General features: G+C 44.0%; 1 protein-coding gene across 15 annotated transcripts in view; it reads right to left on the reverse strand.

The window, feature by feature from the left end:
• The window catches only part of Pde8b (phosphodiesterase 8B), a 224,974-nt gene that overhangs the window by 22,617 nt on the left and 184,941 nt on the right, over positions 1-17,416 (reverse strand). For all 15 annotated transcript variants that reach the window (XM_076927186.1, XM_076927185.1, XM_076927180.1 and 12 more), the window contains 3 exons: positions 5,543-5,585; positions 2,871-2,948; positions 707-783 (listed from right to left, as the gene is read on the reverse strand). In XM_076927186.1, the coding sequence (XP_076783301.1) occupies positions 707-783; positions 2,871-2,948; positions 5,543-5,585 (198 nt within the window). The remainder of the gene's footprint in view (positions 1-706; positions 784-2,870; positions 2,949-5,542; positions 5,586-17,416) is intronic.

The following is a 17,416-nucleotide window of genomic DNA, read 5'->3' on the forward strand; positions in this document are numbered from 1 at the left end:
CCACCTCTACTATAGCTCCGTTGCTGGCCAAATTGCTATTTCCTGCCTGGAATCCCAGAAAAGACCCCAAACAGCCTCCTCTTTTACACTCTTGCCGCCTTCTAGCCATAGCGTGGTGGCTGAACTCTTTACAGGAACATCTGGACTTGACCAGGCCACATCTATCTAACCTCCTCCAAAGGTTTTTGCTACATAAAAGACACAAATCACCTTATTTGTGGTCCAAGTGACCAGAACAAACTGAGCCAACATAGCCTTGTCATATCCATCCCACCCCTGTAGGCCACACCCCAGCCTCCCTGGCTTCAGTCTCAGTTTGGTAGACAACAGAGTTTGACGCTGAGTTTGGTCCAACTGAGTTTGGACCAGTTTGATGCTGGTCTTTGCTGCCCCTGTCCCGGAAGTCTCTCTCTGACCAATGTAATTCTCAGCTTAAGTTTGGCTTCAAACATGACTTCCCCATATAGAGAAAACTTTCCTGACTACCTTCTCCGCCAGCCTGCCTCTAGCCCTTCTCTCATGTGTCTCACAGAGCTTTTGCATGGCTGCCTTCATCGCATTGACTGTGTTGCACAACCATGTGTTTATCTATCATGTTTGCTCGGTCTCTGCATTCCACACTTGGCCTTGACTCTGCTATCCGTAGACTACAGCTCTAGGTCAGTCTGACACTGACCACACAGTGGAGGTCACAGCTGTCACTCACCTTTGTGATTGGAGCCTCAATGGTCATGGAGTGAATCCTTGCCATGGAGGGATAGCGGCGATTCTGTAGGCTTGGTGCTAGAGAGAAGGCAGGACAGTCTTATCCGGTGCTGGTGGTCCAGTTTAAGCTAAATACAGCTGAAAGGTCCCCTCATAGATGAGGCCTTGTTCTAGTAACTCCTTCCCCACAACTGACCATCTCATGTCCCTCCAGGGCTAAGCACTCAGCCCCACAAGCATGAAAGACACTCTGCTGGCAGGGGGCGTGGCAATCTCCACTTCTACAGGGAAAGTCGGTCATCCCTGTAGCCCAATGATGTCACAGGACTCCCATTCCCATGGGCCACTGGAGCCCTTTCAGATCTTTCCTCCTAGAGCCACCGGATACATGAATGTGTACCTGCCCCATGACAGGACAGGAGATTAACTGTCTCACTGTGAACTAGTGAGCCTGGCCAGCCTTGCTCCTTCCTCAGCCATTGGGTTCATGATGCTTGGGACCTGATAGTTCCAGCTCTAACTGGGACAAACTCATTTTAAAATGACATTATTATTTTTTTTTTTGAGTAGGTAACTCTTAGAAGGTTAAGGTAGAAGCCTTCCTTTAAAGGCTTGACTCCATTGACCCATTTTCAACCTTCCCTGTGGGGCACCCTAGACGTCAGACTTGTTTCAGAGATGGGAGAGATTACCCAGTCACCCTCAGTCAGGCTCCACACTCTTCTCTATGTAAGCCACTCCTCTGGTTCTCAGTCTTTCGGTTGTGACTCAAAGGACTGGAAAGCCTGTCATGTCCTCCACTTTACCTTTCTCTGTCTAGGGCACTCCCCTCCCTCACGGGCGCTGATGATTCCCCTTTCAGCCCTTATAACCGCCCTGCCGCTTGCCAAATTACAAAGAGAGATGTGGGTCAGAGTACGGGTCAGTGGCTCAGTGCTTGCCTTAACGTGCGTGAGATCCTGGGTTTCATCCTCAGTACCACAGGAAAACCAGAAAACACACACACACACACACACACACACACACACACACACACACACACACGGGGGGGGGGGGGGCGGGGGAGGGGCCGAGAGAGGGGAAAAGAAAAACAGACTGACTCTGAGACTGGGAGACAGAACTAACCCCAAATAAATAAGTAAAATGTATCAGCCTGCTCCCTGCTCTCTGCTCTCTGCTCTCCAGTTCGAAGCCCTGCAGCCCCCCTTTCACCCCATTCTCTTCTCGGTTCATGGGATGGCCTCACATTTTCTCCCTTCAACATTCTTGTTTCTCACAAGCGTGCACTTGCAGATTTGGGCTCAGACCTTCTGGTCTTTATCTGCACACAAGCAAGCACTCACATCTGTACAGCCCTTGGTGAAGCTTCCCTGTAGCAAGAGAAGCCCCAGCCACATCCCCTCCCTGCCCCAGCCCCAGCCCCTCCCTGCCTAGCCTCTGCCCAGCCTCTGCCTCAACTTCTGCCCTGGCCCCTGGCCCCTACCCCAGCCCCAGACTCTGTCCAGCCCTTCCCAGCCCCTGCCCCAGCCCCTGCCCCAGCCCTTGCCTTTACCCCAGCCTCTGCCCAGCCCTGCCCAGCCCCTGTCCTGGCCTTGTCTTGCATTGCAGCTCCCCAGACACCCTCTTCCCCTCAGAACCAAATGAGGTGCACCTACAGACCCTGCCACCTCTGTCTCCTACTCCCCTGACTCATAAGAATGACTTCCCATCGCCCCCAACATCCACTTGGTTACTTAGGCTTGATTCATTAAACTTACAAAGCATTTTATGAGATCGTGACTCAGTTTCTGGCCTTTCATTAAGGAAAAAGCTGATGGGTATACATTGAGACTGGAAAGCCAGGATGCTGCCTGGCCACCACCAGTACCCAAGGATGACCTTGCCTGGCTACAGAAACTGCATTGCTTGGGCAGTGATGTGGTCTGACACAGGTTGGGCCATGAAACCAGCAGTCTTTGGTCCTTCCAGGGAGAAGAAAAATACCATAGAAGGCTAAGAGGACTTATTTCCTTAAATCCTAAAATGTTTTCAGTTTATTGGAAGAAAAGTCTATTCCAGTTGAAACCTTTCTCCTTGGAATTTCCACCCCGATGAAATGTTGGAGTATGCCCCTCTGTCGTTTTCTGTGCTTTGAAAAGGTCAAGGAAACCTGAGAAACTTCTTACCATCACTGCCCCGAGAAGATATTGATTTCACATCAATGGACTCTTTCCTCCTGCTCTTGTGTCTGAACGAATGAGGCTCTGGGGAGTTCAAAGGAGAAACAGAAGGAGGTTGGCTTTCTGTGTACTGTGGTGTGAGCTCACACCTTTCCCCGTATTCTCCAAAGAAAATGAGAGTACTTTTTAAGCTCTAGAAAGCAAATCCAAGAACCGAGAAACTACTTTCTCTTCAAATCAACAGAAAATGATCAGTCATTCTAGTAGGGAAACAGTCTTCTTCTTCTGAGACTTCATTACATCGGGGAAACAGTGTTTATTGAGGGTTATTTAGTTCCACAACTAAAATGTCATCCTGAAAATAAAACTTAAAGGCAATGTTTGGGGGTTCATCTTGACTAAAGGACTACACTCACCTGGGTAGGGAAGCTCTGGAGAGAGAAAATCCTAGTGAAATCCACAGATATTTGCATTAAGAAGCTAGTTTGGACAAGTTTGGGGTACTCCCGGAAAGTCAGATGTCTACAGGATCATCTGGATTCTCTGAGAGTGGATTTCATCAAGTGACCATGTCCTGCAGGTCATGGGAAGGGAAACTCAACACTAAAATGTACTGTGGGACTGATGCCAAAAATCACACATCACCAGTGAGTCCCATGATGTAAATAAAATGTCAAGGTAACTACGTCGGCCTCAGAGCGGTGTACCCTGAGCACATCCGCTTCCTGCGAGTAACTCCTGAATGAGAAGAAAAGTGTAACCCTAAGCTAGAACCACCCCAAAGGCAACCCACGTACCAGGGAGAGGAGTGCCTTTCTCAGGTGACGCTACATTGACTGATTCAAGCAGGAGAACCATGATGCACAACGCTGCCATAGGAATTACCAGTAACACCATAAAATGGTGAGACAGGCTAACGTGGAAGAAACCAACTCTAGGGCCAAATTGTGCAGGTTCTGGCTTAGTATGTCATCTAGTAGCTATGTAACCTTGGAGATGTCCTTAACTTCGCTGTGTAACAATATCTATAAAGTGAGGACAATTAGTTTCTCATTCAGAGGCCTTTAATACCTACGTGAACCCTGGAGGAGCCCTTAGAAGAGTGCCCGCCACACAGTAAGCCTACAGTTTTTACCTGTTTAATTATGTCTGTTCATTAACACAGAAGTGATTCATTACAGGTTATTCAAAGCCGGGTGCTATTAGTCTTCCCGAGTTCATCTCATAGAATTAGGAGAATCTACAGCAACCAAACTTGGCCATAAGTTTGGAGAAGTTAGTCCTCAGTGAGGGTCATTTAAATGAGGGAATTCATCATTGATTCTTAACAGAAGCCCATAGAATGAATTAAAAATTTCAGTCACAGAAAAGAACTGAGTGACAAAGGGACCCTGCCTCCCATAAAAATAGTTACTTACTGAGACCCTACTGTGCCTCAGACTTTGCGCTAAGTACTTTAAGTAAAACAGTCATTTCATTTAACATTGACATCATTTCTGAAAGCTACATAGTGCCATCCCCATGGTATCAATGGGAATAATACCGTACAGAGCTGGAAAGACTCAGTAGGTAGGCCAAGGCCAAAGAGCTCATAAATGATGGACCCTATGCTTTCCAGGAGGGAGGCTTTTAGCTGATGAATGGTCTGTGAGCACTGGCTGAATGTCTTTTATGTCTAAAATCATGTGGGGCACTGTAAGGGACATGGGGTTGCTTAGTGCAGTTCTTTGGTAGAGCCTTCTTAATGTGATATCAATGAAGTGAAACACTGGAGGAATGGTGCCTGTGTGTGTGTCGTCATTGTGCCATTCAAGGCTGCTCTGGATTAGGAAATACTAGAAAGAAGGAGGATGATGGCCTGCAGCTCTGTGCATTCTCCTTCGGCCAACATAACAACGGGACGGGTATGGCTTATTCATTTTGCAAAATGAAACTCTGAAAGAACAAGCAAATAAATTCTTCAAGTGTTGTCTATCTAATCATTCTGGAGTCAAGGAGGACAGTTGCACAACTAACCAGGGTATGACCAGGTACCATGCAGAAGCTGATGGTTGGCAGCCATCCTCACAGCAGAAAGCATCACAAGGCTTTAGTAATAGATTCCCCGCCCCCATCTCCAGTAGTCAGATAGTCCCAGGCCTTCCACAAGTAGATGTTACCGGTCTCCCTTTCACTTTGAAGATAAGGAAACCAAAGATCTGAGTGTTGTCCAAGGTCTAAGACAGGAGTAAGGAGTTGAGATGGGAACTCATTGCCTAGTTTCCTGGGTCAATGTCCCGAGTAATTCCGTTTGTAAAGCTAGTCACCATGTACTACTCAGAGAAGGGACACGGGTGACCATCACTGTGTTCTCAGCTGTGTCCTAAGCAGCCTGCCTCTCCCCTAGACTCCACTCTGTACTGGGTTCATCTGCTCTATATTGACTTTAGCCAAGAAAAGAAAACCAAGAAGGGGAGGAACTTAGGAGGGAGGACTGCCACAAACCTAGAGACAAGATTCATAAAGGATGCCTGCTGCTCCTCTGGCTCTCCAATCCTCCAATGCCAGCACTTAAATTTTAGCCATCCCCAGTCTAGGGTGACAAATGTCATCTTGAACCTCAGCCTCCCCTCCCAAAGCAATGATAACCTGGGTCAACAAGCCACCCCTCAGCAGAGAGTAAAAGTCAACGCTCTTACCTGTCTGAGAGTTGTCCCCGGAATCACGATGAATCCTGTGAATCTAGAGACGTTCCAAAGTTTGGTAAAAAGAGAAAGAAATGTATGTCATTTGTTGCATTTAGCAACTGAGTTTAAAAAAAAAGCTCTGATGGCCTCCAGAAAGCAAGGCATTGCACAGATCGCATGAAAAGATGAGACACACACACACATACACACACACCCCGAGTGTAAGACCACAAATACTCTAAAGACTTCAGACACTTGGTCAGGAGCCCAAGAGCAGAAAGTGCCTGAGGGAGGGGCTCTCCAGGCAGGTTAAACTTCTAGCTAGCCACATCTCGACTGTCTGTAGAAATGCAGAAAGACAAAGGCTAGAACTCAGGTCAGATTTTAACAGGCCAATATGTAACCCGCTTGTTTCAGGCAAGGTTATGTTTGTTTTTCCCGAAATACAAAGCCCGAGTTAAATCTAAAATCTCTGTTTTTAGAACCGTTCCTTCAATGTTTTTCAAACACTCCTCCATTGCTGACAGAGCCAACTGATGGACTGTTTCCTCACGAGGCCTGAACTTTAGATGCTAGTTTAGCACCTAGATCTTTCTCATTATCGGGTTTGTTTCATGCTAATGATTTGGTTCGGATGTTCGATAGACATCAGTCTCGGGACCAAACGAAGTCATCAACACTAGAAAGAGTACAGTGTTTCCCGGGGACTCTGCATTTCTTGCATGCACAATTGACTCGGGCACTGCTGGTGGGCACGTCACCATTCACACTTAGAATCCCACTGCTTCTCTCTACTAAATCCAGCTGTTTCCATCCAGGGCTCAGGGCCGTCAACCTGTGCAGCACCCAATGAAGAGGCAAGGTTAAGTTTATCAAAACAAGTAAATGTGGGGGGCAGTGGGGGGAGCTGTCAGTTAAAGAAGACTAGAATGACTTAGTAACATCAACTCTGATGGCCTGAAAGCTCCCTTATGTCAGACACAGGTGAAATGTCCCCGGCTTCATCGAACCATTGAAGAATCAGGGAGAGGCTGGGGAGACGGCTCCATTGGTAAAGTGGCTGCCACAGGAGGTCTAAGTTCAAATATCTAGGTTCCATGTAGAAATCTAGGTGTGGTGACATGTATATGTAATTCCAGTGCTACAGGGTAGAGAGAGCCAAATTCCTACAACCCACTGGCCAGTTCAGTCTGGTTCAGTGAGAGGACTTAACTCAAAAAATAAAGTAGAGTAACTGAGAAACACACCCCATGCTAACCTCTGGCCTCCGCGTGCACCTGCATGTGAACCTGCATGCGCACACACGTGTACATGCTCACGTGGACATGCACACAAACACATGAAAATAACCAGGTAATACTGGGCTTCTAGAATCAGGCTTCCTATAAGTTCTTCTGCTTGGCCCATTTCACTGCCTCACAGAACATCCATACAAAACCCACAACCCACCTGTGATACCTTGGTCATGTTAGCCATGGCTCTTGACTCTCACCTTAAAACTATGGCACCTTTCTTATTTCTTGCATGAACATCATTTCATGTTTTCCTTCTGGAATAAAGACCATTTTCTACAAAGCTACTAAGGTCAAATGCACACTTTTGTATGTTCAATATTAATAAAACTCTTGTTTCATTCTGTCAATCAGATCTCGCTTAAAAGCTTTTCTTTTTAATCAAAAATATATATACCTCTAGGAGCAAAGCCTATGGCTTCCCATATTATGAAAAAAAAAAATGGTAACAAACCCCTCTTCTGCCCAAACTCCCATTCCTCATTTCTCATAGGCTAACGGGTCATCAGTATGACTCTCATGATCCATACTGTGGGCCATGTGTTCTGTCGGGAGTGGAGCCAGCTCAGCCCTGATTTAGGATTTAAAGTGTGTTCCATCCACTGATAGGGATTGGGAGGGGTGTACCAGGGAGGGAAAAGACAGGCATGTTTCCATGGCCTGGGATGTCTCTGGCCCATCTTTTTCCACATATGATGTTGCCCTTGATACTTTGAGCTGAATTTGCTGCCTCCATATTAGCACACTGGCCTCTGCTGGGCTCAGTACCTACTGCCAGCAGCAGTGGCCAGAGGTTCTCCAGGTTTACAGGCAGAGTTTCCCAAACTGTGTCAGCCTGTGCATCAGGATGCTATACTGCCACCCACTTCACAATCCTCTGTAGAGAGGACAACTGGGAGCCCTCCCTCCCCCATCTAATCCTACCAGTCTTAGATTTTTTTTCATGTACTTCTGACTGATAACCAACATGCCTCATCTGGATTACAGGATTCATTCATATGGTGATAAAATCCCCACTCAGAACACGAGTTTATCCCCAAGACCTAAAAGTATGAATGTTTATAACTCAGTAGGAGTTATTCCAAAATGACTTTCTTCATGACCCTTAGTGGAACCCATGGAGAATACAGGCAGGGATTGGGTAGTTCCACAGTCTCTGAGGGGTCCAGGAGATGCTCAGAGACTTGAGGTATCTAGGGGTAGAAAGAGAGGTGGTGTTTACCCCATGACAACAGTCGTTTTGCGTGTTAGCCGAGTGCTGGCAGCTAAAAAGCTTTGCATTGAGGCATTACAACCCTTCCAGAGAAACAATCACTTCCTTGGACATGCAGGGTGGGTAGACTAAGGTTCAAAGTTTGGTATCCTGCCTATGTCCCAGTCCTGGCTTGTCATCTTAGAGCCTGAAAATACCTCACAGGTGAGCACAGCCTTTCCCCTGTATTCTGGGGAAGTATAAAACTATGCATGCTTTAGCAAGACCAGGATCCACCATCCTCAGACTTATCACTTTCGCTAGAGCATACTGGTTTTCTTCTTGTAAAGCTTAAAATGCAGTGTGCCCCTATGCAGGGAGGCCTGGGGATGCTGACAACAGCTACTACCACCGGGGCCACAGGCTTTAAAAGCAATAGTTTCTGCAGAGAATTCTACTGTCCTTGGCCTGTGAAACTGTCAGAGCTCAGAGATGTGATTTTTCCAGCAAGTCTTTGAGGCTTGCAGCTTGTGTGTGTGTTTGTGTGTGTGTGTGTGTAACAATATAATTATAATTTTAAATCTTTAATTAAAATATTATAGGTTTCTACAAAATTTGCTGTCCTGTGCTTGTATGCTTTATTTACTAATTCCTGATCACGCTCAGCTTTACATGGTATACCCTTCCTTTCTGAGTGTTTTTTTCTTTGACATGGTCCTAGGGTTAAAGTCAGGTTCTTGGTTATGAAGGGCAAGTTCTTTATCACAGAGTTACAGACTAGGCCTCTAATTATGCTCAACTTTAAGAAGTACTTCTCTCTCTCTCTCTCTCTCTCTCTCTCTCTCTCTCTCTCTCTCTCTCTCTCTGTGTGTGTGTGTGTGTGTGTGTGTGTGTGTGTGTAAGAGAGAGAGAGAGAGAGAGAGAGAGAGAGAGAGAGAGAGAGAGAGAGAGAGATATTGATTTATTTCAGGGTCATTTGTTTCTTGGTATTAATTTAAAACCTATCTTCAGTTTACTGTGACATGAAAGCCCTTAGATTCATAGAGACTCCTGCTTTTTAAACTGTGGGTCACAGTCACGATGGGGCCCTGGAACTGAATGTGAGAAGCATAAAATGTTTGACAATAATAGAAGGTTTCTGAATGCATAGTGACCAAAATTAATTTTTAAACCAGCACATAATAAATCCAGGTGTTCCCAGAAGAACTGGCTTGTCCTGCATTGCACAACTTCTCTGAAGCCTTGGTTCAGAACATCAACTTGTACAGTTTGTTCTGTACGTACTGCCACCCACGTGCTGACAGCTAGGCTGCCTGCCTCACCTCAGCTCAGATTCCGGGCCTGTGTATGGTATAGATTGCAATAATTTTCTGCTTAGATGGAAACATTAGTTATAGAAAGAAGATTTACTATTTTCCTACTATTGTTCATCAGCATGTAAACATCAATCAGTATCCTCTGGCCTGTAGTGTGTTATATGTTTGATTTTCGGAGTAAAACATCATGATTTCATTGTTTTATTAATAGAATGAACTTAGAACAGGCTGGATGGGTCTTTATCTCCTCATTGATTCCCAATTCAAAATGCTGTCATCTATTAGGGGCAGATTCTCTCAGTTACCAGATCAACAGACTCAAGTCTCAGCACAGTCTTCATCAATTCTGGGTGGGGCTCGAACAGGACTTCCAATGACTTCTGAGACGGCCCTGGGAATACTTCTGGCATTTTGTACTATGTATTTTTGTAAGTTGGTGCTTTCAACATTGATGATTATAAAATCTAAATATCGATCAACACTGGAAAACACCGAAAGTGATCTGTGTTCTGCAGTATCGAATGTTCAGGCAACTTTTAGCCCTTTTTTGTAAAGGCAAATACTGATCCAATTAGAATACATATTTTCTGTCATCTTTAATACAGTTGAAAATATGCATATATTAAAGAATTGTTTTAAGTTCTCTCTGTCATTTACTATCAGCAAATGGTTGACTTATACACCTATTTTTTTTGTACCTATCTGGGGTAAAAAGTTGTAAGTGGAAAGGGTTTATAATATTCTTAGACTTATCCTATGAGGGATAGAAATACTAGATGTCATGAAGCCAGGTAAGTTGCAATGATACTGAATTTAAACATTTTTTCACATTTTTGGGGACTTCCATTAGTTTTATGAATCTTTATCTAGTCCTTCAGTAAGTATTTAGAGAATATTTCTACATTTAAAGAAAGATCATATCCCTTCCTCACCCACCAGAATGGCTAGGGAGAAACTGTCAAAGATAAACACTTGGAACACTCACATCTTGGAAGGAGGATAAAATTATACAATCCCTCTGAATGCCAAGTCTGGCACTTTCGTACCAACTTATATAAACATCTCCATGACAAAACATTACCTTGGTAAGAAAAGAAATCTTATCTTACAAAAATAACTCACTCAAGGCTGTTCAAAGAAGCCCAGGACCAGAAACAGCCCAGGGCTCTATTAACAGGGAAACAGACTGAAAAACAAAACCAAACAAAACCCCCAATTAAACAAGACGGTGTTACTGGTGCACATAGCCCGGGTGAATCTCAGAAAGCTTCTAGTGAGCAAAAGAAGGCAGACAACAGAGCACAAACTGAATGATGTTCTAGAAAGCTATTATTAAACATGTAGAAATAAGGCCTTCTGGGAGCAGGGAGGGAAGAGGAGCAGGAAAGGACCCTCAAGGGAAGGGCCTCAAAAGAAGGAACGTTTAAGAGAGTAACATTTGATTGTTCTCTTTGTCTTTGATAATATGGGAGTTTGAGATGTTCTCCAAACTCAAGGAAAAATGTAAGATCGTACATTTTTTTTTTTTACCTTAAAAGGTTATTAAATTCTAGTTAATATGCATGCTGATAGGACAAGCAGTAAGTAACACCAATGTGTGCCCAATACTCAGTAGTTGGCAAACATTAAAAAAAAAAAAAAAAAAAAAGAGGCAAAGAAGTATTATTTCAGGGCCATATGCAGAATTATGATGGAGTCAGGCGCTAACTGTGGGACTGAGGTAGTGAGTGAGTGAATGGGTATTCACTCACGTGTCTTCCAACTGTTTCATTTTTAAGATACTTTTCTAAAATTTAAACTTTATCTCACACACACACACACACACACACACACACACGCACACACACACATGAAACATGTTGGGTGGTGCATGCCTTTCATCGGTGGGGGAGGCAAAGCAGGTGGATCTCTGTGAGTTTGAGGCCAGCCTGGTCTACACAGTAAGTTCTAAGACAACCAGAGCTATGTAGCGAGACCCTGTCTCAAAGCAACAACAACAAAATAATAAAATGAAACTCCCACTTCCCATTGGCCTCAGGGTCAGTGCATATATAACCAGTCTGTGAGACTGTCCCTTGGGGCCTGGCTCTGACTGGTTCTCCATGCACTGCTGAGCACAGTCATGCTACCCTGAGCCCTCAGGTCTCTGCTGGGAAGTTCTCACTCTGCTCTCTTGACCTCACCCTGTCCTGCAGGTCTTGTTCATGTGTGACTCCCATCAGGAAGGTTTTAATACTTCCTTCTCACTTTGGTCCCTTGGGGTCATGAAGTCAAGCCCTTCCATCATGTGTTCTTAGTGGACATTTCTGAATGACCTAATACAGCCTGTGCCCTTGCATCTGTGACTAATCTGTTCCTTGCTGCTTGGATGGAAGTTATGCCTAACCTGATTACTGCTGTGTACCCAGTGCTAACAACATCTGGGGCACAGTGGCCACTAAATATGAGATGAATCCATAAGAAACTGAGTTAACTGGGGTCTTTACCCTATACCTGTGGTAAAGATGTCACTTTTAATGATTTGGCCATTACATTGGTCTTTGCTAATTATGCTTAATACTTCTTTCACTAAAGATACTAGTTCATAAAGTTTCACAGTAAAACACAGATAAAGCAATTTCTATAAAATGTCATTTTTAAAAGTGAGAAGCAAATACAGTACAGAGAACAATATGCCCCCTTTCTCTGATAATGCCAAATTTGATAAAGGAGACAAATCAAGGCTATCAGATACCAGAGCAAACCCTCAACCCTGTCTGGGCTCTCTGAGCCTCTGAGAGCATCTCCATGACACATCAAACTGTGGCTCCCATCATAAAATGAACAGCCTTTAAAAAAAAATGAAAAACAAAAAAACAAAAACTAAAAGAGTGCTTATATCTATCCACGCATCTTTAATAAAATGGGAAGTGACGGCGAGTCTCCTTGGTCACTATCCTACTTTGGTTCTTCTGTCACTGGGATTAAACTTGGGAAGGAGACCACGGAGGGACACAGATTATTGGCTTATTCCTCATGGCTCACTCAGACTGCTTTCTTTTACAGTCCAGGACTACATGCCCAGAAATGGCACTACCCACGATAGGCTGGGATTCCCACATTAGTCATTAATCAAGTAAATGCCTTATAGATGTCAGGAGCCATAATAGGACAAGTTAACAAGTAGTAGGTGATCTTCCTGAGATGATCTGCTTTGGATTATAATATAATCTGCGACAGATTCTCTCTTATAGGCAAGGCCCTAAGAGAATTCATCTTAGGAAAGATTTTTGCTATTAATATGCTTTTCCTGTTATTATTAAACGTATACAACAATCACTAGGCATTAGTACACCCCCTTTGAGCAGATCTCTGAGGATCCACGAAGATGTACTGTCTTGTAGATGACTTCTTAAGTCTTGATAATAATCCTAAGAATTCCCAAAATTGTATCAGTGATTATTAAGTAGGACTACTTTTATAGTGGGACTACTATTAGGTCATTTTCTGGTGGTCAAAACTGCAATGAGAACTCTGTCAGTCTCCCATGTGTCACCAGTTAATTTCTCTTAGTAACCAGACTTTCTCCTACTCAGAGCACATTCTAAGAGGTTGTAAAACAATTAACCAAAGGTCATAAAAAGGGAACTAACGATTTATTATAGGTGCTAGGACAGAGGACAAAATATTGACTGGGTTTATCTATACAAAACTTCACTAATAACTTAGTTATGGTTTTCGACTTTCAATGAACCTGTGGAGCTGTGACAGGTGATGGATGTTTAGCCAGATAATTACTTCTAATGGACATGCATGTAAACATTCTCTGTTGTAAACTTCTATTTCAATTTATGATTTGATTTTTTTTGTGTGAACTTGTGATGAACTTTTTAACATGTGGTCATGTATTCTTAAAGATGTATAAGTACTGAGGACAAAGAGAGGAAGGAAAGAATTTTTTCCTTTTCTCCACTTAGAAGAATTTTCCCCACTTAGGATCATTCCACTTTTCCCCTTAGATAGCTTTCATAGGAAACTTTTTACAATTTAGTAATAAACACTACAACCACTTTTAACTGTCCCTTTTTCTTCCTGTGACTTCCTACCAGCAGGCCTAAAGCTAGAGTCTTGCAGTTCTGCCAAGATAGTACAAAGGCTATTTACTTAATCTTTAGTTGTTTGAGGAAGAGGTGCTAAGTGACAGAGACTGTAGTTTCTGGCCTCAGAGATCACAGAAGGCAGGCCAGCTACAGTAGCAAAGTAACTTATACTTAGATAAGTAAACTTTTTTATTATTATAGAGCAATCCTAAATATCTCATAAGACAAAGTCTTTTTTTCTACTTTTTTTTTTCAAGACAGGGTTTCTCTGTGTAGCCCTGGCTGTCCTGAAACTCACTCTGTAGACCAGGCTGTCCTCGAACTCAGAAATCCACCTGCCTCTGCCTCCCAAGCGCTGGAATTAAAGGCGTGTGCCACCACCACCATAAGACAAAGTCTTACCCTCCACCAATGCTCTTCCCCCCCACCCCCACTGCCTCAAGAAGAACTGACATGTAGGAGAGACCTACATGAAACTTGGCAAGTAATATCTCAAGATTACTGATAAGGAGGTAGAAAAAAATGAACAGAGGATTGATATCTGCCCAGCTCAGGTGCTTTAAGGCTTATTATAAATATAAAGGTTTTGGGTCTTTTATTTGGAAACTAAATGGTCTAAGATGGAAAGAAACCCCCAAATAATCTTCTGATGGGGGCACCAATCTGATGGATACAATGTTTCAGTTGATGGATACAATGTTTCAGTTGATGGATACAATGTTTCAGTTGATGGATACAATGTTTCAGTTGATGGATACAATGTTTCAGTTGATGGATACAATGTTTCAGTTGATGGATACAATGTTTCAGTTGAGGTTCCCTCTTCCCAGGTGGCCCTAGTTGGTGTCACATTGATGAAAAAATAACTAGTACAGCCATTTAAAAGGATGCTGGCTTTGATGAAGAGAAGTTTTGATCACTGTTTCAAACTCAGATTTACTTGTGCTATCAATTTTTTTTCTGTTTCTTCTGCCCCACAAATATTACAAAAAGCGGTAAATAGATGTTTAGCACGAACAAAGATATTATCTGCTTAAACAATCAGGGCAGCTCACAGAGCTGACATGCTAAACTTTTTTTTTTAAATACTCAATATTCTTCATTTACTACAAACTGGGGGCTTTCATGGATGTGACAGAACTCTGATTAATCAAGCTTGAGTTCTGGGTGCAGAGATCCGACAGGAAACGGGTCTCTGGAGACCCTCCCTCTTTTGTGTACACAGAACGAAATGACAGTTGATGGCATCATGCAGATATCTTTGATCATCTTTCTTCAGTGAAAACACCTAGTGATGGGCATTTTCTCAAAAACCAAAAGGCTCTGATGCGCAGATCAAAGGTCTTTTTGTAGTCTGCTGGAGTTTCAAAACCCACTTGCAGATTCACTTCTTAAAGCCCACAGCAGTGCAGCCTCAGGCCACAGAACAGGACACCTGATCAGCATCCAGGAGCTCAGCTCCTAGGCTACAGCTCATTCACTTTCATGTATTCTGAGCTGCATCTCAGTGACTGACAACACCAGGACAGAGAGTGGTTTGGGTGCATTGATGCAGATCCTGGTGTGTGTGTGTGTGGGGGGTGGTGGTGGTGGGGGTTAGGAGGCAGGCTTCCTCCCTGCAGTAACAACTGTGAACTTAACAGGAAGTATGACTGTGTCTCTTCCTTTTTATCTGAACAACATTTAAAATGTCCCTCATGTCAAAGTGGTGTGCAGTGCTCTGATATGGATGAAAAGGCGCATGAATATATTAGTTGACACAAGATTCAAAAGACAAATCCCAAGCTGTTGTCCCCAGGTAAATGCCAGCCCAGTACAGGATTACTCTCCCCTGCTATCCAGTATGTTCTCAGGAAAGTTGAAGCACCACTTCCTTCTGCAATGCCAAGCTACATATTCAGATACCATAGATGTCCTTCTGTCAAATGTCCCTGATTTGCCAGGCTGATGGCCACTGGCTCTATATCTTGCACCCATTTGGAAGAGCCTTTACAGAGGTATATATATATATATATATATATATATATATATATATATATATGCATATATATGCATATATATATATATATATATATATACACACACACATATATATATATATATAATTTGAGGCAGAGCTACAGCCTGGCTACCCTGTGATAACAGAACACAGTCATTGCCCAGGGTGATCAGCCTCTCTCCAGACTTACAGACTCCGGCTTACCCATCTCCAGGTGGTTCGTTCCACATTTTGAGATACACTGGTAAAGTAGAAAAAAAAATAGGTTTTGGGTGCTTTCTATTTTGCAGTTTGGGGGACAGAGCCCAAGAACTTAAATAGGCTAGGCAAGAGCTCTTTCACTGAGCTGTCCCCTCAGCCAGAGCCCAACTTTGACAAGTGGTTGGATCTCTCCCTTTGTACAACTGAGGGTCCAAGGAACTTCATGGTGCCTCTGCTTCCTCATGGTGTAAGCAACAGTGCCCACCCTACCAGGCATTCAGGGGACAAGAGCAGCAGGATATGTTGAGAGACACAGGGATTTGGTCTGCTAATTGTCACATAAAATGCTGGAGGGAGCAGTGTGTGAGAAACCCTGCTAATTAAGGTAGCAGTCTACCAGGACCAGATAGCTCCTCTGAGCTTGGAGCAAAATGGAGGACTCCCTTTACCAACAGGGCTTCCCCTTCTCTGACCTCGTTGAGGATCTCCACTCTCCAAACCCTCTACCTGGGGAAGGTTAAGTAATCCTTGGCAGACCCACAAACTTCCTTTTCTCCCAACAAATACCTGGGATTCCTAGAATGCCTCTCCATGCTAAAGAGGCATTCACAGAACCTTAGACTCCACCAATGATTTTCATTTATCCTGAAAACCCTCTCCCACTCTCCAAAGTCCTCAATAAAGTGTACGCATACAAGCTCAACCGGAATAAAGGTATGTGCACAAGCTAAGATTGTCTAAGAGAACTGTTTCATTGAAGATCATCAGAGAAGGCCTCAGTCTCCCACTGCAGAATCCTACCTGTTCCAGACTCTGGTTCATCCTACCAGATGCACATCCGATGTGCAGCAGCCCCTGAACACCCAGAGAAGGAGAAAATGGAGGAAGCAGAACCAGACCTAAGGGCCTGTACCCCGATATATACATCACAGAGAGTCCCACAGGATGTCTGCAAGCAGGAGGACAAAGGGCTTGACAGTATCAGTGCAGGGTGTAAATCACTAAGAATCTGCCGCACCACCTTCCAGGAGGATGAGGGCGGACCTACAGCTTAGGGAGAGTACATTCTCTGCCTTCTAATTTTACAGGGGCCTCAGTTCCTTGGCTGGACTCACCCACCACAGTGTGGGTTGATCCTTCTTTCTCAGTTCAGATCCCATCTCTGTGGGAACTACCCTCCCAGACAGACGGTTGTACTAAGAGAGAGCTATTCAGGTATTCTTTAACTCAGACAGTTGAGGCTGGAGTAAGTCAGGATGTGTGAAGTGCCTGATAGGTGAACTCAGATGGTGAAGTCCTGCCCCATTGTTTCTGACCCAGTGATGGAGCTGAAACTTCATTTCCAAACAGTCCCAAGGTGAAGCTGAGAGCATGGATCCAGGTCCCTCGATCGGGCCCACAGGACGGGGGGATGATGTCAGCCTCTCTAGCTTTCTCTTTCATATCTGGATCCTGTTTCTCTGGAATCTGGATTCAGTGACAGTACATTGCCTATGACTTCATTTCCTCTGAAGCTCAGAGTTGAGTTCAGGTGGGGTGGTTTCCTGAGGGATGTACACACAGCATCACACTTGGGGCCTTACTGTTCGTGCTGCTGTTCTTCTTGCCAGGTCCCTTCTTGGCTCAGTGACAAGAAGAAATTATGTGTAACAGACTTAGTAAGAAATCTCTGTCTGCCTAATGTTTTGTTCTTAAAGAATAGTCAATGCCAAATGAGACATTTGGCAAACGAAGTATAAGCTCATGTGCCTGCTAGATTCGGTCAAGAGAATGAGGCAATTGCAAGGATTTATGCTTTCCCAGTCCT

Source organism: Arvicanthis niloticus, chromosome 29, assembly GCF_011762505.2.
Source record: "Arvicanthis niloticus isolate mArvNil1 chromosome 29, mArvNil1.pat.X, whole genome shotgun sequence".
NCBI classification, from domain to species: domain Eukaryota; kingdom Metazoa; phylum Chordata; class Mammalia; order Rodentia; family Muridae; genus Arvicanthis; species Arvicanthis niloticus.